The 25,691-nt window shown below is 41.7% G+C and overlaps 1 protein-coding gene across 1 annotated transcript; it reads left to right on the top strand.

The window, feature by feature from the left end:
• Window positions 1-1,340: 1,340 nt before the first annotated feature.
• Window positions 1,341-22,980, top strand: pax2a (paired box 2a). Its single transcript, XM_042502583.1, has 9 exons — window positions 1,341-1,781; window positions 3,279-3,444; window positions 4,484-4,681; window positions 8,183-8,268; window positions 8,392-8,511; window positions 9,405-9,449; window positions 16,438-16,613; window positions 18,946-19,066; window positions 22,880-22,980. The coding sequence occupies exons 1-9, from the start codon at window positions 1,739-1,741 to the stop codon at window positions 22,978-22,980; spliced, it is 1,056 nt and encodes a 351-aa protein (XP_042358517.1). The 5' UTR covers window positions 1,341-1,738.
• Window positions 22,981-25,691: the final 2,711 nt, after the last annotated feature.

Here is a 25,691-nt window from a genome sequence, read left to right as displayed (position 1 = left end):
TTACCCTCAACCTTTGACCCGGCCAGCCCCGGCAGCATCAGCCTACCTGCCCGCCTGCCTCTCTGCCTGCCTGCATGAGCACAGCGGGCTGTGTAAGCTACTGTATGAGCGCCATCTACAGAGCGATGCTGCACACAGGCGGTGAGTGCATGATGATGATGATCATGATGATGATGATGGCCTACTGACTGACTCTCCCTCTGCAGGCTGCGAGCTCACCGTGCACACAATCTGTCTGACCACGAACAGCTAAATGCAGTCAGGACATGAGGCGGTTTTTAGCAACTTAAAATTGTTTTTGCATCATGATGCAGAACTCATAACATGCAGAGATTTCGTTGTCAAAGCGTGTTTTTCAGACTGATTTTTGATCAGGAAGAATGCTTGCAAAAATACAACACATTTTCAAAATAAAATAGGCCTAGGTTTTTTTGCTAAAACTTTTTTTTTAAAATTTAAAATATGAAGAAGAAGAAGAAAAAAAAAAAAAACAAAGCTGTGATGTTGACATTTTGCACTTTGAACCAGGCTCACAAAGTTGTGTACTCAGCAGGATATTATTATTATTATTATTATTATCATTATTATCATCATCATTACCATTATTATTATTGTTGTTGTTGTTGTTGTTGTTATTATTATTATTATATTTTGTACAAAAAGTCTATAAAGTCTATCTAAATCTTATTATTTCAGTTACAAAAAAAATATGTAGCCTAGAAAATATATAATCATAATTGTTTCAAACGTCGTGTTTTAGTCTCCTCACTAACACTAAAAATTGAGCTCAAACACCAAAAAAAATCTTCCCATGTGAGTCACAGTCTCGTCATGTGTTTCTATTGGGAGTTCTTCATATGAAAACATTTGAGAGGCGTCGCTTTAAACAACATAGAGCAGTCTGACAGTGCTTTACCTCTCTTCTACCCCCTGCCTTTAATTTCCTTGATTCTTCACCCCAAAGTCTCATCATTTCCCATTTCGTCTCCCTCCCCTTCCTGGCTGTCGGATGCAGGGACCTCCTCATTTGAGCTGCAGGTTTTTACGTGGGCGAATCACAAAGTGTTGGAATCTATTGCCTTTGTCTGACAAGTCATCCATCTCTATGCGAGGGGATCTGTGGGATGGAGGCAGGAGGGAGGGGAGGGGGTGATCTGTGGGACTGCAGCTTTTAGAAACAGACACACAAGGAGAGGGGTTTCATTCTCAGCCCAAAGCTTCGCTCAGGCACAGCCCATTCTGGAGGAGAGGGGGACGCACTGCTCTGTACTTCGCCGTGTCCATGTTGTTGTCATCTCCGCCCCTATCTGATTAAACCACAGAGCCCGCCCGTGCTCAACGCCGGCACAGGAGAGGGATTTTTCGGCCGCAGATTCCCGAGCGGACCCGTGGACACTCAGCAACTCTTTGTTTTTTTCCTCACGATGTCCTTAAAAAACAAACAGTGACCCGGTTTGAGTCAATGTTGCTGCGGCTGGTGCGCTCTGCACACGTGTGGGTCATGCTCTGCACCTGACAGCCCCTTCTTTCCGCCAGACTTTTGAGTTTAGACTTGAGCAGGAGGAAAACTTAGCGTCGCCCCAAGAAGTTGACCACTGCTGCAGCCCGCGGACTCTTCGCACACGGACTGTTTTTCACCAAATTACAAATCCTTGTTTTTTTTTTTACCCTTTTAAAGCTGCATCACCGAGGCGAAACGGCGACCTCAGTCGATTACCTTTCTTTCCTTTGCTATCCCATGGATATTCACTGCAAAGCAGACCCCTTCTCGGCGATGCACCGTGAGTATACTGAATTAGTTTGCAGAAAACAGGATTCCTGTGTTGTTATTTAAACTCCTGCAAGAACAGGATTGAAGATTTTTTTTGCAGTGACTGTGGTCTAATCACAAAACGCGAGGTTAGATATTTTTTATAGGTGCTTTTTTTAAAACAAGAGAGGTCATTAAAGGCTTGTTATTTTCCATCGTTTAATCACTGTGCTGAAGATGAACAGCTCTCAGATATTAGAAGCTTTCGTCATTAAAAAAAAGCAAACAAAAACTAAAACACACTGGAAAAGTTTTATAAGTGTCATATAAAAATGGATATAGGTACGTTAATTTTGCTAATAATATAAAATAGAATAAGACGCAGAGAAAATCATGAGAGATGGCTGCTAAAATGTTTCAAAACTGGGACATTTCTGGCTTATTTGTAACAGCACATGGGTCATTGAGGAGTTTAGTTTTAATTTGTTTTTTTTCAGCAGTAAAGTGACTTCGTCAAAATTAAAGAGGTGCGCTCATTCAAGCGTTTATTTTACTAAACAGAAACTCCCCAATTTAAATACAAAGCTTTTATTACCTGTGAAATGGCAGCTACTTCAGAGAGACAACAATAAGGACACGTTGTGTGTAAATTGATGCAAACGTGTCACTTTATTTAAGCCGTTTCTCACTTTAAATTTTAGCAGTTAATAATAATTAAAAAAAAAAAAAAAGATAAAATACTGACGCAGCTGCTCCAACTGTTCATTTTCTTCGTGTTTTCTCCTCCATACGATATGGGTAAAGAAGACCCGGGCTGCGTGTAAATTATTGATCCCTCCTCATTCGCACCATCCGCGTTTGTAATATGAGTTATCAAAGCTCATTTTAATTATTTACAATAATTGTGCGAGGAAAATTAAACAGGTTGAAACCTAATATCTGCGACATGTGTTAGGCTGCAGTGGAGGAGGTGCTGCTGGAAAATATTACCTATTGCCAATGAACAGGGAGAGAGGAGTTTTATTTTTCATCTTTTGTATCACCAAAAGAGATATGAAATGTTTTAAATATTTTTGAAATGTGATATTTGTTTTATTTTATTTAAGTAAAAAATAGATATATTTGAAAGCAACACAACCGTATTAAATTTTACTCACAGACTTCCTAAATTTCTATCATGTTTGACTCTGCTTAATTATTAGTATTACTATGATTATTATTGTTCTTGTTGTTATTATTTCAGTTTTCATTAGCTATTGATTTTTAAAAAAGTATTTCTAGAATTCATTCAGCAGCAAATACTGTTATCCAAAATTAAAATGTGCGTGCGCGTGTGCCTTTATGTGTGCGTATGCAAGCACATTATACTCAGTGTATGTGTGCATTAATTTGATTTAATATTTTAGACTAAATTTTGAACATCTCAGAAACTAAAAGCAACCGAAATGAAGCGCCACGAGGAGAAAGCGTGTCATCTGCAGGTATGTAATGTTATGCTCCCCCTGTGCTGCTGTTGTGTCCCACGCAGGGCACGGCGGTGTGAACCAGCTCGGCGGGGTGTTTGTGAACGGCAGACCCCTCCCGGACGTGGTGAGGCAGCGGATCGTGGAGCTGGCCCACCAGGGCGTCCGGCCCTGCGACATCTCCAGACAGCTACGGGTCAGTCACGGCTGTGTCAGCAAAATCCTCGGCAGGTAAAAGGGGGGATCCACTACCAACAAGAGACCTATGTGTGTCAAACATCAATCTTCTATAGCTCGTATATGCGCACCCAGCTCTATTTCAGCCTCAGTCATCGGTTATATAGGCAGGTCATTTTTTTTCTTTCTTTCTCTCTTTTTCTTGAACACAGCAGTTCTGCGTCCGAGATTTTCTATCCATCACCTGCAGCCTTGCAAGAGAAAAGCATAATAATCACGAAATAAATTTTAGGAGGAGAATTTACAGCTGAGCATTAAGAATAAAAAATATCTCAGAGGAATATGAGGCTGTATTAATATTATAGGAGACTGTGATGAGGTCACTTGAAATCTGACTTTTCAGCTCTACAGACTTTGATATTACAAGCAGATTTGGAAAAACAACACGGTCTACGGCCACTATAAACTCACATTTGAGCATCATAATGCAGCAGGAAAATACCACAAATACACACTTTACGTTCCTATATTTTTCCATCAGTGTAAAAAGCCTGGTAAATTAGCTCTACATCATTTTTACTTCAGAGCACAAATGCTGTGAGATAATATTTTGAAATATATTTTTTTCAGCTATCAGAAGGCATTTCAGAGGTATTTCATTTCACACACACTGAATGTTTGTCACCAACATTTACCAATAGGTCATGGTGGCATGTCGTGCATGCTACTGTTAGCTCATGGAAACTGAAAATGAGGTCTAAACTGTGTTTTTACAGCTAAAACTGTCCTTTTGTTCTGTCCGTCTCACTGCTTATATTGTGTGATTTTAATTACACTGCTTTTTCGTCGCTTCACCTTCCAGCTGACACTCAATTAGGCCCATATAACAGCACTCCTCCACACCAATTAATAGATAAAGCCGCCATCATATTTGTAGGTTTAAAAAAAAAAAAAAAAATGTAAAAATAAATGTAATTGCAGAAGGCCGGCGGAGATTTGTTTCCACACAAATGATATTTAAGTCATCAATTAAACTGGATTGTTGAATTCAGGAGGGACCCATTCAAGAAACACTTACTCTGTCCCCATGCAGGTACTATGAAACCGGCAGTATTAAACCTGGAGTCATTGGTGGCTCCAAACCAAAGGTTGCAACTCCGAAAGTGGTGGATAAAATCGCTGACTATAAGCGCCAGAATCCAACAATGTTCGCTTGGGAGATAAGGGACCGACTACTGGCTGAGGGCGTCTGCGACAACGACACCGTCCCCAGCGTTTCATCCATCAACAGGTAGGTGAAATTGACAGTTTTAAAATTTTTCTTTATCTCATGAAAAGCATGCCGAATAGTTCCAAAGCGCGTAAAATATCTCCAAAACATAGCTTTTTTTTTTAATGTCTTCCTAAATGTGTGCATACATGTAAGCATAACTGTTAAATTGTGCAAAACACAAAAGAGAAATCAGCTGAGAAATTATGGGAAAATTCGTGCGTAAAAAGGACAAATCAGCTCTGAAAAAGAAGAAGAAAAAAAGATTTTATCTTCATATAGTCAGTCCCAGCCGAGCATACCCGGGGTGGTCTCACGTGTGCAATTCAATCTCCTGTGCGGCCCTCCACAACACAGCCAGCGCGGGAGCTGAGGCTGCTGGGGCCACGAAGAATCACATCTGTCTCGATATAAACCGATCAATACCGCGTAACCAGATCCAGAGGCGGAGGGAAATACCCAACAAAGTCGTTCAATACGCGGACCACACTGCGACAGAGGCGGCGGCAGCAGTCTCTTTATTGCCAACCAATTTCTCTGTTTTCCAACACGGAGGTGAGCGCAGCGACAACACGTTTAATCTCAGTATGGCTGAACAATTCTAAATTAGTCCGGTTTTAATCACACACAATAATAATTATTATTATATTAATTCTAATTATTATTTTATCCGTTTTAATTAAAGTATAAGTAAAACATTTAGACAAAAACACGCGTCCTAACAGTGTTGATTTATGCGTAAATGGACTATAAAAGAGTGTCTGTTCCACTGAAGCAGCTAAAGCAGCAGACACCCTACACCTTCACCTTTCCTCAAGAAGCGGGACAGCAGTGGACAAAGTGTCTTTAGACAGAGGACGCTGGAGAAAAGCTCTAGTGCATGTGTGCAAAGTAAAAAAAAAAAAGCCCCATAGTGCCTGCGAGTGATGAACTTTGGTTAGGAGGCACTGTTCCAGAGAGCTGGTCATCGGCATTACATTTTAATGAGCTGAAGAGAGTCTCATAACACATCCAGCTAAATGCAGGAGATGGATGAATCTTTGTAAAAAAAAAAAAAAAAAAGAAAGAAATATAATATAATATACAAGTTGTGGAAATTGTGATTTCAACAGGTCTTTTGGCACCATTTTCAGTTTTCACCTGTTGTTCCTAAAACCAAAATGTATTTAAAGGTGTTTGGAGGTTTTATGTTGTGCTATTGGAAAACATTTCTGACCATCTGCTTGGTTTGAGCTGCAGCACTATTAGGAGAAATGCTGTCCATGTTAGGAGAAACTAAGTTTGGCTGCACATTAATAATTAACATCAGAGCCTGTGACACAATGTGCAAAACTGTATATAATATTTTTTATTCTTTAAAGATGGCCTCACAAATCACAGCAGAATAATCAGCAGGTTTCACTCTTGAACTGAGCTCAAAATTAATTTTAGCATTGAAGAAAAAAGGTTAATTGATATTTGTTTTACTGCATATTAAAAATTTACACAAGTGTTTTATAAAATCTAAACATGACTCAATAATTCACACAATATAATCTGTTTTAAATGTCTCAGGTTGCTTTTATTTCTTATACCTAAAGGGAGGATTGGGAAAGATGTGGAGGAGGGAGAAAGTGAGGAAGAGAAAGAGGCAGGCAGAGGGGAGAGAGACACAGTGGACCTCTGGTGGTCTCTGTGGTTAAGGGGCTGACCTCTGCTCTGTTGACTAAAGAGGATGTCCTGGCTTTAAACACATTTTTCCTGCATGAATTATTAAAGATTACACAGAGACTGGGTTGCACTTTGTTTTGTTGCCGCAGAGAGGAGTTTCCACCCATTGCAACATGCCCAGTGGACAGAGGAGTACCCAGAAGGTCCTAAGCGGCTTTCAATCATATTGATCCACATTTTAATCTTTTTGGGGGGATTTTTTTTTTTTTTTTTTTACAACAGCCAAACACCAAAGTCGTTAATTCACCCATCCAAATTGCTTATTCAATATCAACAACATAGACTTGAAACAAAGTCCTTGAATTTATGAGGCTCCCTCGAGTCATGAGGTCAGATAACTGTTGTGGTGAGATGTTAGAAATTCAAATAAAATATTGATGTGTGTTTTCTGGAGGAGGCTGCTAGCCTTTGTTGCCTTGCCTGAAGGAGAGAGTATGGAGGACACATGAGATAGTGAGGGGAATGAAAAGAGTGTGATGTACATTTTTTTTGCCCCCGAGGAAGTTAACCCCGTAGCTGCCTGATTCACTATTGATGGCTCATTGCTGCATGTGAACGCCTCATCTGCAGTCTGTAAAAGTCTGTTTTTGTCACACCTCTCTAGCGAGAGGGCTTCCATGTGGGGATTTCTGTCGGTACACAGCACTGCCTGTTATTCAATGATCTCACATTCGTCTGTCAATCAAAAGATTACCATAGTCATGCTTAAATGTAATGCGATCATGTCCCATAAGAGCTAAAGCTGCGCTTGTGTAAATCCCACTGTACCTTTACAACAATCCTCAATTTTACAAGTGTAGCATTATCTCTAAGGCCTCGTGTTTTTGTCATCCTTACAGTTTCCAGATTACTGTGACATTTTTTGTTATTTTTTATACCTATTTATTCCAAAATGCACCACAGATTAGAATACATTGGATGTGGCTGTGGTCTCAGGTTGGGCCAATAAGACACTATTGCTTTCCTGTCACATATAATTTATAGATCACCATTTGCATTTGCTGTTCCTCTCCACCATTCGTCGTCAACTTTTTTTTTATCCCGGAGTCCAAATCAATAGGCTCTGATCCTCAGTGAGCCTGGAGGATTCCTGTGTGCCACACTGAGAAACAAAAAGACCAAAAACTACAACAGACGCTACAGGGAGGAATAAAGAAATGAAATGGAGAAAAGTGAAGATAGAAAGAAGGGAAGAAAGAGCTGAGGGGTTTGGAAAGACAGTAAAAGTACAGTAAAACAGAGAGCACATTGGACAGTGGAGTAGAAATGAGAAAAGGGGGATCTGGAGAGAGAGGAGTGTAAGATCAGATTTGAGAGAGTAAAGAGAGAGCGAGGAGAAAAGAGGGAGTGGGGAGCAGGAGAGGGAGATTATTAGAGTTGGCCAGGTAGAGCCAGTGAAGCTGATCATTGAGGTGAATTGATGTGATTTCATGCTTTGTTTGCAAGATCATTCAGACCAAAGTGCAATGAAGACTTTCCCGCCACATCACATCTTACTGGTATGGGGACTTTATCATATTTCTAACCTCAGAATCCAGCTAGATTGAATCCACAATCTCAGGGGGCAGCCCCTATTCAGCCTCACACAGGAGCACAGAGATTGCCCCTAAAGCCCAGAGATTGGCTATTTTGTGACAGGGGCCTGAATATGAGGATACAAGTGCCCCCAAACGATGGAGCACTTGTACATGCACGGGCGTAAGTGGACGTGATGTGCCGTGTTTAAGTGTCCCGGGGCGGCCGGGCTGGTGTGAAATCTCCATGCTCTGGAAGCAGTATTGATTGATCCGTGTCTGTTGTTCACTTTACCAGGATTATCCGCACCAAAGTCCAGCAGCAATTCCACCCGTCCCCTGACGGATCTGTTACGCCACTCTCCACACCCGGCCACACCATAGGTGAGCGTGAATGAGGCCACACACAGATTACAGCACAGTCAAATGAGCCAGAAACTGGAGGAAAACACCTAAACATGAACACATACGTTTTTTCACACAAGCTAACTCAGCTTTCTCCATCAGTGCCCAGCACCGCCTCACCCCCTGTGACCAGCGCCTCCAACGATCCCGTAGGATCCTACTCCATCAATGGCATTCTGGGTATCCCCCGCTCCAACGGCGAGAAGAGGAAACGAGACGATGGTAAGGGAGACACAAAATCCCCTTTGTTTCCCATCCTTTTAATTCTCTCCATCACTCGTCTCCTACATTTTTTTTTCTCTCCTGTGTGTGAAGAAGATGGCATTTATGACAGCGCTGCAGCCAAGTGTGTTTCTGTGTGCTGTCTCCAGTGACTTGTTATGTTGTATATCAGGCAGGGCGAGTGTTGAGAGAGTGTTGCGATTCAATCAGCTTTTTGATGCCCTGCGTTTTTACCATACGCCTACAGAGCTGCATCTCAATTTTATACCATGCTCAGACGTACTGTAGATATCCCATATAGCTGTCATACAACTCTAATCCCCTTTGGCAAGGCATCAGGGCCGCTGCTCTTTTATAATGTATCAAAAGGCAGAAAAAAGAAGATCTGTTGTGAATCTCTGCCTTGCTTTCAATCAGTTAAATTCAGACATTTTTGCACTATATAGATACATTTTCTACTGATTTTATTTCATTCTGAATAGCATTAAAATGTTCAATAATAAAGTATTTTTTTACACTACCAGGACGAGAAAATAGACCTAGAAATGCTCAAAGATTAAGAGGAAGCCTATCCGGTCCAAGCCAGAATTTCTCATTCCTAGGCGAGAGAGTGGACACACACCGCCTCAGGGCTAATAGATTATCGGTTTTGCAAACAATTGGCTTTTTTAATGCCTATGAATTAACATGTCCCCGGTGGAGGCCTGAACAGGTGTAGGAACAGACCGGTGGAGGCAGGGAGGGGGCTGCCCGTGTGTGTGTGTGTGTGTGTGTGTGTGTGTGTGTGTGTACACTGTTTTGAGGTGGCTGATGGGATGAATTGGTTGAAAATGATCTCAAAGAGCACTCATCAAAACAGGCCACTTCCTTCTTTTATGTTTCTGTCTCTTTAGTTCTCTGGAGTGGCAACCACTTGGATGGAAGGAAAATAGGACATTGTAAGTTGAAGTTAGCAACCTTCTCTTTTGCTTTGGTCAATCAGATCACAATACTTTCCTCTCAATTACTGTTTCTTTATTTTAATTTGCTCTTCCAGGGGTATGAGTTTATGGGGACGAGGCGAGGAAGATTTTCCAATAAATAATCTCCTGAGAAATTAAAATAAATTAAGCTAAAGTGACTGTGGAAAATCATATTTTCCATGTAATGCCATGCAGTTCAATATACAGTAATGCACAGTGTAGCTTGTTTTGACTTGTTACTAGGTAAAGATAGCAGTGGATTTTCAAAAAGATGCAGTTAATTGACATCATTTTTTTAAATAATTTGAAACATGGAATTTCCCCTTAATTTGGATCGTTATGTCAAGTGACCCACTGCAGACCTTATAGAAATATATTTATGCTAATTTTCAATTGCCCACATTTTTCAAACTTTTAAGAATTGTCTTATTTATAAAACAAAGCTGCAGGCACACACTGCAGGGAATTACCTGCTAAAATCTTAACATTTCACCTAGTCAGACAACTCAGTACATACTTCAGTGAAAAAAAAGAGATGTAAGTGAATATGTTCATTAAAACAAAGGGAGATCTGGTGCAGCAGAGACTTTCATGTTGTTTTATGTTCTACAAATGACTCTCTAGACTCTGTTGCATGTCTGTAAACTGATCAAAGATTATACGCGTCGCACATTTTTGTGCTTATATTTTAATAATTTGACCGTAATGAACATAAGAAAAAGCATTGCACAGTCCTTGTAGCATTGGTGTTGTGATGGTGTTGGCGCATGTGTGTGATCCCGGTGTGGCTGAAGTCAGCGGTTGCCCTTTGAGGAAGAAAAAGGTCCCCATTACTGGAGGGCTGTAGAGATAATGTAGTGTGACACGCGTTATGTACACCGGGTCCCCGTAAGACGAGCTTCAGGGACAGAGGTGCCATAAGAGCCATTAATCTGTCCTTGTCATGTGTTATTGCAAATTAAAAGTAGCATGTTACACTGGACGGCTTCAAGTGAAGATGGGAGGAGGTGAAAGAGAGATGGAGGGGCGGTGGAATGAGAGGGAGAGAGAAAAAAAGTGGGTTTTATGAGGGGAGGAGGGAAGAAGGAGGTCCTGGCAGCTTCAATGAGAGTTGAGCAAGAATTAGTTTTAGGATTTGTGCATGCATATACACACCTATGCGTGGAAATGTGTGCGCTAAGTGTTTGTAACTCTGTGGCTTCAGATGCTCCTCACACGCTGAACATAGTGACATTTAAAAGAATTTGCAATTCTGCAGAGAAAAGCTATTAATTCACAAATTAACATCTCCCCCCTCTCCCCTCCCTCTATCTTGGATGTGCAAGCTATCGAAAAGACAAAAGAAATAGCCTTAAGGGGGGAAAAGAGAGAGTCTCAGCCCTATCTGTGGAGAGATTGGTTTGCATGTCTGCAAGCAGCGATACCAATTATGCCAGTGCTAGGAGAATGCGTCTCAATGCGCACCCCCTCCTTTGCCCCCCCACAAACCCCCCTCCTCCTCCTTCTCCCACCACCATCACCACCACCACCGCCACCCCACCCCGAATCTATCCATAGCCAGATTTATTTGTGTATCTCATTACAGGAAATGGAATGTTGTTCCTGCCAAATGCATTAATAGTGAAGTGGGGAAATTAGCCTGTTGTACAGCATGCTCTCACTCAGTCATTTAAACCTATGGTGGAAGTGGAAGCCAAGAAAAGGCAGAGAGGATTGGGTGACAACTGCTGTGTGATTGTAAAATGTGTATTACAGTGCGAGAAGTCCATGCGCTCTTTTAAAAAGTTTCCAGTCGTTTCACGAAGATGATTTTTTAGCTAATTGTTACGTGTGACACACCTGCTCTAGTTTGTTCTCTTTTTAAAGGATTTGTTGGAGCTGCAGCTTTTATGTAAATCCAGTGTTTTCCAAGTCTTAGCACACAGTAACAGGCAACTCCTGACCTTGCTGCTGTATGCACGCAGGTTGATATGACCTAACTGTATGTTTCCCTCATTGCTGGCATCCTGGATGGAGCCCAGTGGAGCTCTGGGGAGGACAGGCAGTAGGGAGCCAGAGTGATAAATTAGATGGAGAAAGCAAAGGTCATAACTTGTGATTGTAGCGTGGGTGTGGGATGAGTGTAGAAGGAGCTGATGAGTGTGTGAGCGGGGAGAAGAAAAAAATATGGCCTAGCAGGTTGTTCGTTCATGACATAAAAGAATGATCGAGTCATATCAACCTTGCTCAATAGCTTGAGGAAAAATGAATGCAGTCGCTGTTTTGATTTGTTCAAATTTGATATTTGGACCTTTTGGAGATCGTCCGGTGTGTATCTTTTAACACATATGACCCGTTTGTGGAGTTTGAATCAGTTAGTGTATGGATTTGAACCTGGGCGTACACTGGTTGGCTAGTCAAGCCAATCCATGACAATGAGTCAATAGAGGATCACTTTAGAAAATAAATGCATCCAGAGCGAGACAGAAATAAATGGAATCATGAGCACCATGATGGCCCTGATGGGTTGTGTGTGAGAGAGAAAAGCCCAGGTTTGAGAGGGGCCACAGAGCGTAACATAGAGACAAGAAGCTGTTAGGGCCCCGACAGTAGAGGAGCACACAAAAGGGTCCACACTGCATTTCTCCCCCTCCTCCTCCTCCTCCTCCTCCTCTGCTCTATGTCTGTCCTTCTTTCTCTTCAACATTTCATTTCTGCTCTTATCATTCCCCCTCTTCTTACCAAGTCTTGCCGGGTTAACCATTTGCATTCAACAACATGGCTGCTCGAGACCCTCACGTATAGTTGTAAACAGTATACAATGAGATCCGTCACAAAAAATATAAGGAGCGGGAATTCACTCAATGGAGAGGAATCATGTCAGAGAAAAGTCAATTACGGACAGCGATGCCGAGAATTAATGGAGCGATGCATTACTCAGCTTGAGGAGGGAGAGAAAGGCAAGAGAAAAGAGGGGATACGTTAATTGCATTTCCACAAATACTCGCCACACAGGGTGGCAACGCTAAACGGCAGACTGGTCCAGAGTAGGGTAGAGACGAGAGCAGAGGAGGACAAAGAAAAACAAGAGAAGGGAATGGAGTCAAGCTGAAGAGAGAGACAAAATGTCCTTCTTTTCAAATAATCTTTTTGTCCTAAAGTACTCATTTTTTACAGAACAAGCAGGAAACAAGATTATCTAAAATTGTTGTCAATGCAAACAAACAAGTTTGCAAAAATAAAGTTTGTGGTGCAGCAATCTTTTTTATCCAAAAGACTTATTTCAGGAATGCATTACAATAGCCTCACTGTGCAGGTATATATTGATTTTATAATATAATGATTTTTGCAGTGAGTTTTACACAAGATACAAATCCATTCATTTGGCGGACAGTTATATCCAAATCAGCTTTTTTTTCCTACCACAAACACCAATCTGGAGCAGTTCAGTGTCTTACTTAAGGACCCTTTGACATGTTGACAAAAGTAGCCAGGAATCAAATAACCAACGTTGCAATTAAAGGCCATCCTCGCTCCACCACCTGATCAACAGCCGCCCTCTTTTTAATTCTATAAACTTACAAATTATATCCAAACAGTTGTGCTTTTATTTATTTAGCTATTATAAACTTTCTGCATCCGCCTGGATCAGAGAATTTAAATGAAAATAAATAAAATAACTAGAGTGCTTCAAAAACACTATTGACGCAGCCTCAGTGCTGACACTGAGAGCAAACATCAAATAAGCATCACTATGCCTGCTGACAGTCAGTACACTGGTTGGTGGTGCTAAATCGAATTAATAAAGCTCTTAAACACGCCACAACATAACAGGATCTTAACAGCCATGGCAGTGTTGCTGCCTCTCTCCCTCTCTCTCCCCCACCCCACCCACCTCTCTCCTTTCCGCTTCACAGGTTTCATAAATATAGCTAGCTTACAGGGAAGGAGTGTTCACCCTCTGGGTATACCAGTTTGTTTGCGCGCTCTCTCTCTCTTTTTTTTCAAGCATAACTGCATTTTTAAAAACATCAACAAATGATCCACAATTTGCAATAGCATCATTTCACCTATCAGCAGAGGACTCGCAGCCCCTGATCTAGGAAACCCTGTGTCATTGATTTACGGAGAGAGCCAGGCGGTGTGTAGGAATTCATTTGCCTTTCAAACAAGCCCCCACCTCTACTCTCCGCTGAGTTATCTTATCAGAGGGACAGATGAGATGAAAGAAGGACATAAAGTGCCACCATGCCACTGCAGGACGTTAACATCCCCCTTAGAGACAAAGCAAAACAGAACAGCTTGTGATACCACTGAGGTCTGTTTTGCAGTAGCTACTGTCATTGGGTAATGCTGCGTGTGTGTGTGTGTGTGTGTGTGTGTGTGTGTGTGTGTGTGTGTGTGTGTGTGTGTACAAATGGCTGAAAGTGCATGAGTGTGAGTAATAGTTAGACAGGGATCATAAATAAGAAGAGCTTCAGTTTTATGTCCATTTGTTGAGTTCAACTTTGGGGCTTTGAGTTGCTAAAGTAAGAGTTAACTTAAATTGTTTGAATGCATCACTATGAAATATAAAACTTTTGGAGGTCAAACAGCATTCGTTTGCTTGAGCTGATCAAAGAAAATATTTATCAGAAAGTGCATCGCTTCAGGGGTTGATGTGTGAATGTCACCATTGGAGAGGCTTGTTTTTTATCTTGGTTTGTCTCCTCACACTTTGGTGTTAAAAGCAAGAGATGCAGTCAGCTGGTGCTGTGGGAGTGATAAGAGAATACCTGCTGAGACACCCAAAGGGGTTGAAGAAACACTGGGAAAATGAAGCCAGTCAATGAGACACACACACACACACACACACACACACACACACACACTCACAGACACGATCTGACAGTCGGGCTTCACACTCCACTTGACACGCTGACTGTCAAAGGATGAATCTGATTTATTGCAGCTATCTTATGATATATGTCAAACATGAAGCTCTAATGGCGATTTCTGAAAATAAATGATTTAGTATTATTTCTGTTTAAAGGCCGAATCAGTAATTCTTTGACCACATAAATCTGAAATATATTTGCATACTGAAGAGTTAGAGATGAAAAAAATCTGCGATTAAAATTTAGGCCTGTCTTTAAGCCTTTACATGTGTGAACACCACAAAGTGTTGCTAATATAGATTTCGTTGTTGTTTATTGTTAAAAAACCTGTCAATCAATTAGCAGGTTCCAAAATTTTAATTTTTCTAGTGAATCTTTTGTTTAAATTTAAATCACATAAAAGTGCACCAAAAACTATTCCATGATGGGAATTTATGTCGTTTTGCAGTTCAAAAGGCCTGATTAAGTGTGTGAGTAGGGGGTGCTGAGTATAAGCATGCTCCTCCATAGTGAATGACAAACACTTGCTATTGATCGAGCTTGCCTCTTTTCTCAGACCAGCTGATACGAGGTAATTAATGACTCCATTTTCTTCTGTACCACAGACAACAATTGAGTTTCATACAGCAACACTAATGCTGCAACCCCAACCCTGCACCCAAGGGAGCTGTTTGGAAAAAAAGAGTCTGTGCTAAAATATTCAGTTAACTGATGGTAGGAGAAACGTATGTGGCAGGAGAAAAAACTGATTCCTTCATAAATGTTACACAAAGCTAAAGTCAATATATTTTAGCAGTGAAACACACATGTACACACCCTACCACCTACACACACTCATACCCAATTGCAGTCCTCTATTCCATTCTCTCCATGGATCTATTTCTTTGTGCGAGTCGGGTTCATCCTCTGGCCTCAGCCATTGAAAAAAGGTCAAGCAGCCGAGCAGAATGGCAATAACGCCCCTGAAATGGTACCATCAGTGGAACATGATTGATCAATTGAATTCCATAGCACAGAAAAATGTGGGATTAAGTAGAGTATTATACGCACAATGAGTTGAGGCATGATGTTCATTCCAAGTTCATTTCGCCTCCCTCCTCTGCTGGCGGATCAGGCAATCAATAGCGGCCTTGCATATCATATATCACCGCTGGCTCGCCCAGGAGAGAACATAATCTGCTGCAAATTTAGAATGACAGATTTGTATGGGAGCTAAAGCCCTCATCCGCTGTTGGCGGCGGGGTATAGGGAAGAAGGGAGGGTGGCGGGAGGCAGGGAGTCGAGTGGAGGTTCCTGGGATGCTGGCTGGAGGTTTTAGCTGCAGATTTTTTTTTCTTCTCAGTGTTCAGGACTTGATGAGCGAGCAGAGGGAGAGCTGCAGCGGCAGCGCTGGGCTCCCTGGCCGAGTTGATAGGGTCAGAGATCAGGAGAACGAGGGAAGCATAGGCTCATTTGTTTATATAGAGTGTGACCGTGTGAGGAAATGCATACGCTTGCCCTCGATGCCCCGTCCTCATTCGGCCCTGAGTGCCGTCCCCACTCCATTCTGTTTCCAGAAGACAGGCAATATGTGGGGGATGGAAGGAGAGAAAGAGAGACGGAGAGAGGGAAGGGTAATATGTTCAGGAGGAAATAGTACAGTTAAATAATGGCCCTCCATTTCCCGCTGGCAGAATGAGAGGCTCTGTATGTAATCGCCAGCCCTACTTTCTCCTCCTGAAATACACGCTCTCCCTTACAAGTATATATTTGCACTGAAGGTAATCCATCAATTACCATAGACCTATCACATGATGACCGTGCTGATGGTGGCCACGAGGAGAGGTGGCGGTGGAGGGGGAGGCAGAGAGCTGCTTGAGTGAGTGTGTGAGAGGAAGAGAGGGAGAGGTGATGAAAAACAGAGAGGGAGATAAAAGGCAGACATGCTGGTGGGTCTCCCTGAATTTACTACTGCTCCTCATGTCATCACTCTCGCACCCGTTGAGCTAAAAAGAAATGCTTATCTCACATTGCTAGCCTGCTAGAATAATAACAGGTTAAAAGACTGGAGCTGTGCCCTGATGCAGACTGTTGTCGCTCTTCTCTTCTTCCTCTCCCTCTTTCTCTAGATGGCTCTGATGGCTCAGGCCCGGGCAGCGACTCTCAGGGCAGTGTGGAGAGTTTAAGGAAGCACCTGCGAGCGGACGCCTTCACCCAGCAGCAGCTGGAGGCCTTGGACCGTGTGTTTGAACGTCCTTCTTACCCTGATGTCTTCCCCACTTCAGAACACATCAAACCTGAACAGGTTGGCCACACAGTTTTCTTTCAACACAGAAATTCACAGCACAGCCTGCACTGATGTCCTGGTTTCTTGTCCTTAAGTTAGCCAACAATCAAATATTTACATTGAGTTTTAACATTATATAGAGCAGTAATTCCCAACTGGTCCAGTCCTGTAGTCCACATTTCTCTGTAGTCATTAGTTAAATATATAATAATATTATAAATTACTACATTTTCCACTTTATTTCACAATATGTAAATGACATCTTGGCTTAGAACACAAAAAAATTAAACATATTGTAATAATAAACCTAAACGGCACTTCATATAAAAACTCTGTACCAGAAATGCACTGTACTTCAAAATCAAGTGTGTTCTTTACAATCTTGACATTTTCACAAATCATTTGTGGTGACCATCATCCGTGACCCACTTTTGGACCATGACCCACCAGTTGGAAACCACTGATATAGAGAATAAAGTGGCACACATGCTGACACAGGTGACAAAAGAGCCATGCAACTTCACCTGCAAGCCTGCAGCCTATTACAGCGGATAACCTTTATTTACATTCATTAGACTGTTAAACAACAAGAGACTATTAATTTTTCCATTGGAACTCTATGTGGGTGCCCATGCAGCCTTAGCAGTGCCCTAATTGAGTTCATTTTCATCTCTGTGCGATCGCGGGGAATTACAGCGGCGATAAATCAGAGGGACAGCCCCTCAGCCTGCTATACAGCCCCTAATGCAGCTAATTACCAAAGTGATTTCTACGGCAAGATCAATACCAAAACGAATTGGAAATGACTTGCAATCACAAAGAGTGGAGGAGAAGGTATTAAAAAGGCGAGAGGAAGGTGGAGGAGGGGGGAGAAAAACGGCATCAGAATGGTCCAGAAAAATCAGTTTTAATTTAATGTAATATTAATCAGGCCGCTTTCCACTCTTTCTGTGCACCTCCTTTTTTTCTCTCTCCCAGTTTCCAACACCCCCTCCTTTTCTTAAACTGGTGAAAAGGTGGGATATTAGGCTATTAGGGGCTTGTCTGGTGTCTGCGTCAGGGCATTAAAAAGCCATTTTGAAGAGGCCAGGCTGAATAGGCCTCATCCCTCCCACACTTCTGGCAGCCATGTGGTCAGGTCATTCAGGCCCCTCTGTGCTTGCCACTCGCCCTCCGCCCCAGCCCTGCCCAGCCCTGCCCACAGCCCATCTGCATGACAAAATGGCTCTTGTGCTGCAGAGGCCCAGCGGAATAGAGAGGAACATCCAGCCTAGTGCCAGGGAACAGTTGTAAGCAGACAATTAGAGTTTATCTGGGATAGAGGCAGACAAGACTGGGGTCACCAGCTCGCCCCTCTGGGACCCCCAGTCCCATTGAGACAAACAGATGCACACACGCACTCTGACACAAACACACAAATGTGTGCACACACACTTATCCTTTCAAAGAAGAAGATCTTGGGTCAGGAAGTGTCATCTCATTAACAAACTGGAATCATCACAGCTGCTTCAGAGTCTTAACCTGAGATTAAAGAAAATAAATACTAACAGATGAGTGGTAGTTGATCCTTGCATGAAGTTTTCTGGTGCAAGAGAAAATGTAAAATGTGAAAGATGGCTGCAGCCGCACAGTATCACAGTTATAAAGATATGCAATGAAAACCTCCAATATAAAGTAAAAAACACTAATAAAAGTATGAAAGGCGTAAAACAATACTCACTATTTTAGCATTTTATAAACCCAGTTTTATGTGTTCATCCTAGAGTCGAAACACAAAGGTTGATTTTGAGGTTGTACTCCCCTTTAAAAAACCACACCACATGTCTCTCCTGTAACAAAGCCCTGAATGTCTCCTCCCTTGACTGGTCACAGGGATGACTGCAGTGGAGCACAAAGAGCCAGCTGACACCCCGTCCTTTCACTCCTCTCCCAATCCCTCTCTCATCCCTCTCTCCCTTTCTGCCTTCTCCACAGACAAGCCCTAATGCATGCATACATCATAGGTCTTGGTAAAGCATGGGGAGCGGGGTCGGGACGGGTTGGCGAGGAGGGGGAGTGTTGGTGGTGCTCACAGAATTCACAGGAAGTATTCAGACGGAAACACAGTGAGAGGATCACAGACAGCTTCCTCAGATACACAAGGGGTTTCCTTCAGACACATTTCATATAAAACTGAAAAAGGACCCTAAATCTCACACCCAAAGCGCTTGCATGAAGTGCATGAGTGATATTAGCCAGATCATGACTCAATCTGGTGGAAATTATTTAATAAAAAAAGTCTGACTCGCCTTCCTCACGCATGCATTTGTCCACTGACATATATTTGCATTTGTTGTGTATTTGTCCACAGGCGAATGAGTACTCCCTCCCATCCCTGAACGCTGGCCTAGATGACGTGAAGCCGAGCCTTTCCACCAGCGCCAGCTCCGACCTCGCCTCCAGCGTCTCCCAGAGCTACTCTGTTGTGACAGGTACAATCTAACTCACGCTAGATTGATCCCTAAAAGAATACACACAGCTGCAGCAGGTCAAAGACATCTGCAGCGAGGTGGTTGAACTTGGTGTTAAGAACACAAATACAGTGTATGTAACTGTGCCATATTGTTTCATGATGTCCTCCTAACTGTTCTCCAACAGTTTTTTGTAGTGAAAGTAAAGCCAAGGATTTTGTGGTCATGATTATAGTACATCTTAACATACGGTAACACATTTTTACAAATTCCTCCTTGCCGCATCACACCAGCCAAGTCAATCTGATGAACTGTTTTCCAAATTTTACTCATTCCTCATCCCCCTGATAAAAAAACAAATCAGTCTAATTCCATCCCATAATTACCAACATGTGCACACCGTTGCAGCTGTTAAAGATGGGAGCAGCTGACAAAGGAAACTATAATGCACCTAAACTCACTGAAGATACACCTTGTACTGTCATTTCACACCCAGATTACACTTTAATTCACTTAATAATACTGATAATGCTGATAGTCACTCAGTTGTTTGTGCCCTCACTTCTAAGCTGTTATCTTCACGGATTAAAGTATTAAAATATTAAAAACTACTGATTAGAATGAACTTTTTATAACAGTTTCTCTAAGATGGCCAACTTTGACTGCGTATTGTTAAAAGTCATCTTGATGTTGCATCATTATTGACTCATCAAGGTTTTGACGGTCCCTTCCTTATGTTGCTTACATTTTCCAGTCATATTAAACTCTTACCAACAAATGAAAAAAAAGCTCTTTCTGGCCACTCTGTATTTATTTCTGAGAGACAGAGCGAGGCGATATATCATCTGAGCCCATTAAATCCTACAGGCCTTTCACACGCTGCTCCTAACTGGCTATTGTGTTGGCCCGGATTGGCCCGCTAACAGATTGACTAGGAGCACTTCTCATAAGAGACAGCTGCTGTTCTCGCCGCGACACGACGTTGTCATCAAAGGCTATGATAGCCTGTTGATTGACAGCGGCTGGAATGGTATCGTGGCTGGCTGGCTGCCTCACGCTGTGGAGAGGGAGAGAGAGAGAGAGAGAGAGAGCGAGAGACCCAGATACAGATGAAAGAAATTACAAGTTTTTTTTCTAACTGCTGCTGTTTTCAATAGTAACTTCCACTGAGAGCCAACAGGTAATGGCAGGTGCGGTGTATTGAATATCTTGTCGTATTAACTATCTGTATCATATATCCCACACTGACCCTATGGCTTCTTTTGCTCTGCTGTCGAGGTTGATGGCCGCCTGCTTAATTGAAATGTTGTTTCAGTGTGGCTGCTGAGGCTCTTTCCCAGGAGAGGTTAGGTTTACTGATGGCCACACAGAGTAATATGCCAGTCTTTTAATAAAACACCCATAATTATCCAGCGGGCATCAAAGTCAATGAGTCCACTGTGTGTGTGTGTGTTTGTGAGTGTGTGTGTATGTGTGAGTAAGTAAAGAGGAGGACAGCATGATTGAAAACTTGCAGTGGCCCTTCTCAAATGATCCCTCCAGTCCAGCCCCAGACCCAGACACAGAGCTATGGGAAAAGAAAGACCCCTTTTTTATTCCTGAATATGTGGGAGGTAGATTTGCCCCAGAAAGTTGGGCCTCAGGAGAAGAAAGGTGTGTTTTTGTCTTTTATGCTGGGCTCCTCCTATGAAAGCGGTCTCGCTCTGGGGAGCACACTCATAGCAGGTGGCCTTCAAGCCACCTGGGGGCTGGGGGCCCCCTAAAGCGATACATGTGAGGGCCACAGATTGCATAATGAGGAAGAGGAAAACTTTTCTCAGAGTGGAATATGACAACATGCTTTAGCACAAGCGATATAAAATGTGTCTGAGTATTTTGAGCATCAAATTAAACTCAGAAGTAATATCCAGAAAGCTTTTATTACTTAATTTTAACGACTATGCAAAGTAATGCATGAAGCATTTGATTGGGTGTAGGTTGTTACTGCATAATATTATTTTTTCTGCCATTAGCAAACCCTGTAAATAGGAATGTATGCCAAGGCTGAAAAATGCTAAATTACCTTCCTCACTTAGGCTGGGATCCAATTATCAATAAATTATGCTCTCATACTGGATGGAGCTACGAGATTCTATTCATTCTTTAAATGTTTTCTGCTCCCAATTAAAATTCATACAGTTATTGATCTTGTTGATTTTTATGTCCTGGAATTTGCATAATCTATTAAAGATGAATGATTAATGAAGTGCTCAGTTTTGCGTTCCAAGGGCGCTACAGCAAAAGCAATGTCGGCCATCTTTTGTGTCCTCTGTTTACCCTGATGTGTGAAAGAGACGGTTACCTACAGTAGGAAGGAGGGCTGCAGCCAAATCAGAGAGAGATTCAGGTCACTGAAAAGCACTGCTGGGATTTACAAAAATGATTTTCCTTTTTAGATTTTAAACATGTAAATTAAAGTCATTAATGTTACAGTTTGGTAAAAAAAAAAAAAAAGAAAAAAGAAAAGGAAAACAAGAGGAAACTCTTAACCTCTCTTAAGAGAAGCACAACAGATGAAGCCTCTTTATAATTTGGAAGGTATTAAATATTAAATATTAAATGTCACAGTTTTGCTTGCATATCCAACTGGGTTAAAAGTAAAAAGGGGAACTTTGTTTCTAATGTGTAGAAGCTGTAGAGTACTTGTGTGTGCGTCTGTGTCCAGAGGAAGAACACTGTGAACTGTTCAGTGCGTCCACGGATAGAACATGTCACGATTAACCCCTGATCACTGGCTCTAATCCAACATTAATGTGTCTGCAGTTTTTTCTGAAGAGAGTAAGCAACATGAAGTATCCTGTAGATCCAGTGCATCTTGACTTTAGTTTTTCTTTCCCTTTATATGTGGAACAAATTATAAAATTATATTGTGGTTACTTATCGGTAGTTAAATAGGGTTACACCCTATGAGAGTGCAGTAGTCCGTGCGAAAGCTGGGCTCCATAATCACTCTCACCAGAGTCTGTGGGGAGGCTGGGTGTAAATGGGCACCCCTCTGACCTACTAAAATTCAAGCAGATGCGAAGATCTAACTTTTTTTTTTTTGTTTCTCGTTATATCTGCTATCTTTCCTATCTATTTCTCTCTCTCCCTATGAGTGAAAAATGACAACACAGTACAGATGAGGTGGGAAAAAAAACCCACAAAAAAACGCTGCTTTATTTCTGATTCATTTCTGCTGAAATGCTCACCACACTCTGAGCCACTTTTATGACTTGGCAGTACCAGTCATTGTCTGCTGGGTGGCAAACAACAAGCAGCCACCTAACCTGCAGTGCCTGGTGTGTGGCCTGGTGACAAACGGCATGTCTCAGCTCAGTTAACGCCTGCAGCCCCCGAGCGTGGAAATTAATGTTTATATCACCCTCCGCAATAGCGCGCTAACCTTTGAGCACACATTTGATAATGAATGACTTTAAACCTGCGGAAGGGGAATTCAAGCCATTTGGCCCTGCAAATATTCTTTACTCACAACTGGATACAGCCTCTGACAGTTGTTCTGTTGTTGTTTTCTGGTGTAAGCTGTTATAAATGACCACCTCTACAATGCAGGAGCTACGTAAGTTTCACTGTGATCTTGATACATTCTGTAAAAATGAAGAAGTTCTCTGCAGATTGAGTGTCAGCTTTTGAAAACAAGCTGGTAAATGTTTTGCGCTGCAAAGTTCCTCTGTGTACGTTTAAAACTGAAATGCTCACTTGAGAAAAGGCTGTTGTAGCTATATCTGGACGCATCACTCCGAGGTCCGTTGTAGGTTCTTAACAGTCCATTTTTATGGTTGATGGGGTCTGCAGACGTGGTATCAGTGTTGGAGCAGAGACAGATGTTGGAGAACTCTATAGCGTCTCTGCGCTCTCAGTGTTTGCTGGGGGTGAAGAGTCCCCAAGGACCCTGAGTTTATCTTCCATCTCCATCATCAGGGCCTGTGATTTGACAGGCTCCCTTTACCCGGGCTCTGCCTCGTCTCCAGGACAATAAGCAACACCATGTCTGATTAGTTTCAGAGTTCAGTGGTCTTGAACGCAGCGTTTGTATCGGTTGTTGTTGCGTCGTAACCGCTGTCTGTTTGACAACGGTTGCTCAGGCGCTTAGAAAACAGAAGTCTACAGTAGCATGCAGGAAGTCTCAGTTACATACAGTGTAAACACACTTGGCTTCATGTTTGGCATCCTAAGTCTCATGCTAAACTTCTGATTACCATCCCAAAGGTTATGTGGGCCATGATAACAAAGAAAGTGCTTCTTAGAACTATAAAATACGTAAGTGTATGGGCAAGGTTAACAAACACACAATCCTCTTTTCTAAATTGTGACGCACAGTGGTTGGATTAAATTCTATTAAGGACAATGCTTGAAGAGTATGTCTTTTCAACCATAGGTTTATTGCTACGGGATACTCTCACTGTACTTATGGGTTAAAACCCAAATTGCTGCTGATAAGGATGTATGTCAAATCAACACATTCTCATCTCAACTTGTCAAATACTGACAGTTGGTCAGTGGCCTTACACGTCAAAATAAATGGCATGTCAATTTACGCTTGTTATGTGCATTGTATCTTTTGAAAGTAAACGTCCTTTTTAATGCATACTATCTTTTTCAAAATAATAACCTATGATATTTTTTTCTGAAATTTTTATGACATGCTATTGTATGACTTTTTTCCCCAACATTTTTATGACATTCTATAGTATGATGTTTTTCTACATTTTGATGAAACACAAAAGTATGATTTTTTTGTCTGTCATTTTATGGCATATAGCATATAGTATAGTTTGGCTTTTTTTTCCAACAGTTTTATGGCATCAAAAGTAAATGGTTAGGTTTAGAAAAAAGCAACAGTTTGGCTTAATGTAAGTATGTTTCTTTAGTAATTTACTGTAACATAACATGACATAAGTCAAGCTACAAATACTACCACACTACGTTGTCGTCATTAAGATAACTGACTTTTGGCTTTACATGGGACACAAACGGCAGTCTCCCAGGTGAAAGTCCAGACTTTGTTTGACCTATCCACCTCCTCTTCTGCCTGTGCTTACTCTCCATACTACTCAGTGCATCTCATACTGCTGCTGAGGTTGCCTTTGTGCATTTGTGTCTGACACAGAGGGCCACTGACCAAGTGTCTGTATTTGACGAGTAAGGAATGAAACCAGTTTGGTTGATTATTGTGCTTTTATGGTCTTTCTGACAGAGCCTAACCCAATGACGCCTGTTTTCTAGGGTGGATGGGGACTGTTATGCACTCAAATCAACCTAATTTGGTAATTGGACTTTTGAAAAGCTGTTTTAACTTCATGGATTTTAACAAACTACATTTTCAATATAATTAACGGAAGAACAGAGCTAAGCGTCCGTTTGCAATCATACCAACAAATCCATGACATACTTGTACAGTGCATGTGACAAACTTTAGGTCCATCCAATTAAATGCAAAGCCCACTTATTAGAATATTTCTGTTCATGCCAGAGATTCATGGCAACCACTCTTTTTAATTTGATCATAAGTTAAAAACTTAAAATGTCAAACATTGTGCTGTTCCTCCATAGCAATTCTATTTGTCTCAATAAGATGTAAGTGTGTAATTGCAGTACCTCTGTCTAAATTGTCACAAAGAAATTTGGAGAACCTGCAGTTGATTTCTATGGGAAAGCAGTCAGTTAAGTTCCCTGGCAGTACGTCCGGGGGCTGACAGGGTTGCATCCCCCTTCCATAGAACAGCCCTTATCTTAATGAGGAATCGCAACACACAGTCCTGTTGTAAAATAACAATGATGGGGGAAGCAGCTAATGAGGCTATCATGGTGTCGGGAAAGAGCCATCTCTCCCTACAGGCCCCAGCGAACAGAGCGGGGCTCTGCGGCAAGCGGCCGGAGACAGAGCTCACATTGATTGCATAGGTTCAAGAGGCAGAGCCGGTGAAATGAAAGATGCCAAGACTCATCAGGCAAATTAGATCAAAGTGTGGAGTTTTGAACTGTCTGCGAGGCCGATTGTTTGGTTATTTGTGGGAGTGATTTTGTTGTGAGAAAGCAGCCGTGAGATTATGTTGTTTGTTTTCCCCAAAACCTTGGGGAAATTTTTTACGCATTTGAGCTTGATTGATCAGGCGCGGTGTGTTGTTGCAACATTTCACTGGTGTATGTTTCCACTTAGTTGAATGAATTACTGCTGGGTGCATATGAGATTATTATTATATGCTATGTAAATGAACAAATCAACTGCTTAAGACTGCTTATCTATTCAGAAGTCATATGAAATGTATGGTCTTGAGTTGGTAATAGCTAGGAAGTTAACCCTTTAAAACTTGGAAAGACATCAGTTTTCTTGTATTCAGGTGCCTTTCACTTGCAACTAAACCTTTGAAACCTCAGCAAACTTGTTTATTTTTCTTTTTAAAAGAAAAGGCTAAAAGTCAGTGCGCGCTTGGCAAGTGATGTACCACATGTTGCAAGAAATTAGCAAAAGAAAAAGACCTGAAAATTAATTTTAAGTAAGTGAGAGAAAATATATTTAATTTTGGTTTTTTTTTAAAGGGAAAATGTCCAGGATACCATATCTATAATAATTATTTTTTACAATAATTATTAACTATGTAATCTA

This window comes from Plectropomus leopardus, chromosome 15 (genome assembly GCF_008729295.1).
Source record: "Plectropomus leopardus isolate mb chromosome 15, YSFRI_Pleo_2.0, whole genome shotgun sequence".
Lineage (NCBI taxonomy): Eukaryota > Metazoa > Chordata > Actinopteri > Perciformes > Serranidae > Plectropomus > Plectropomus leopardus.
This window is presented reverse-complemented; position numbering and strand designations above follow the sequence as displayed.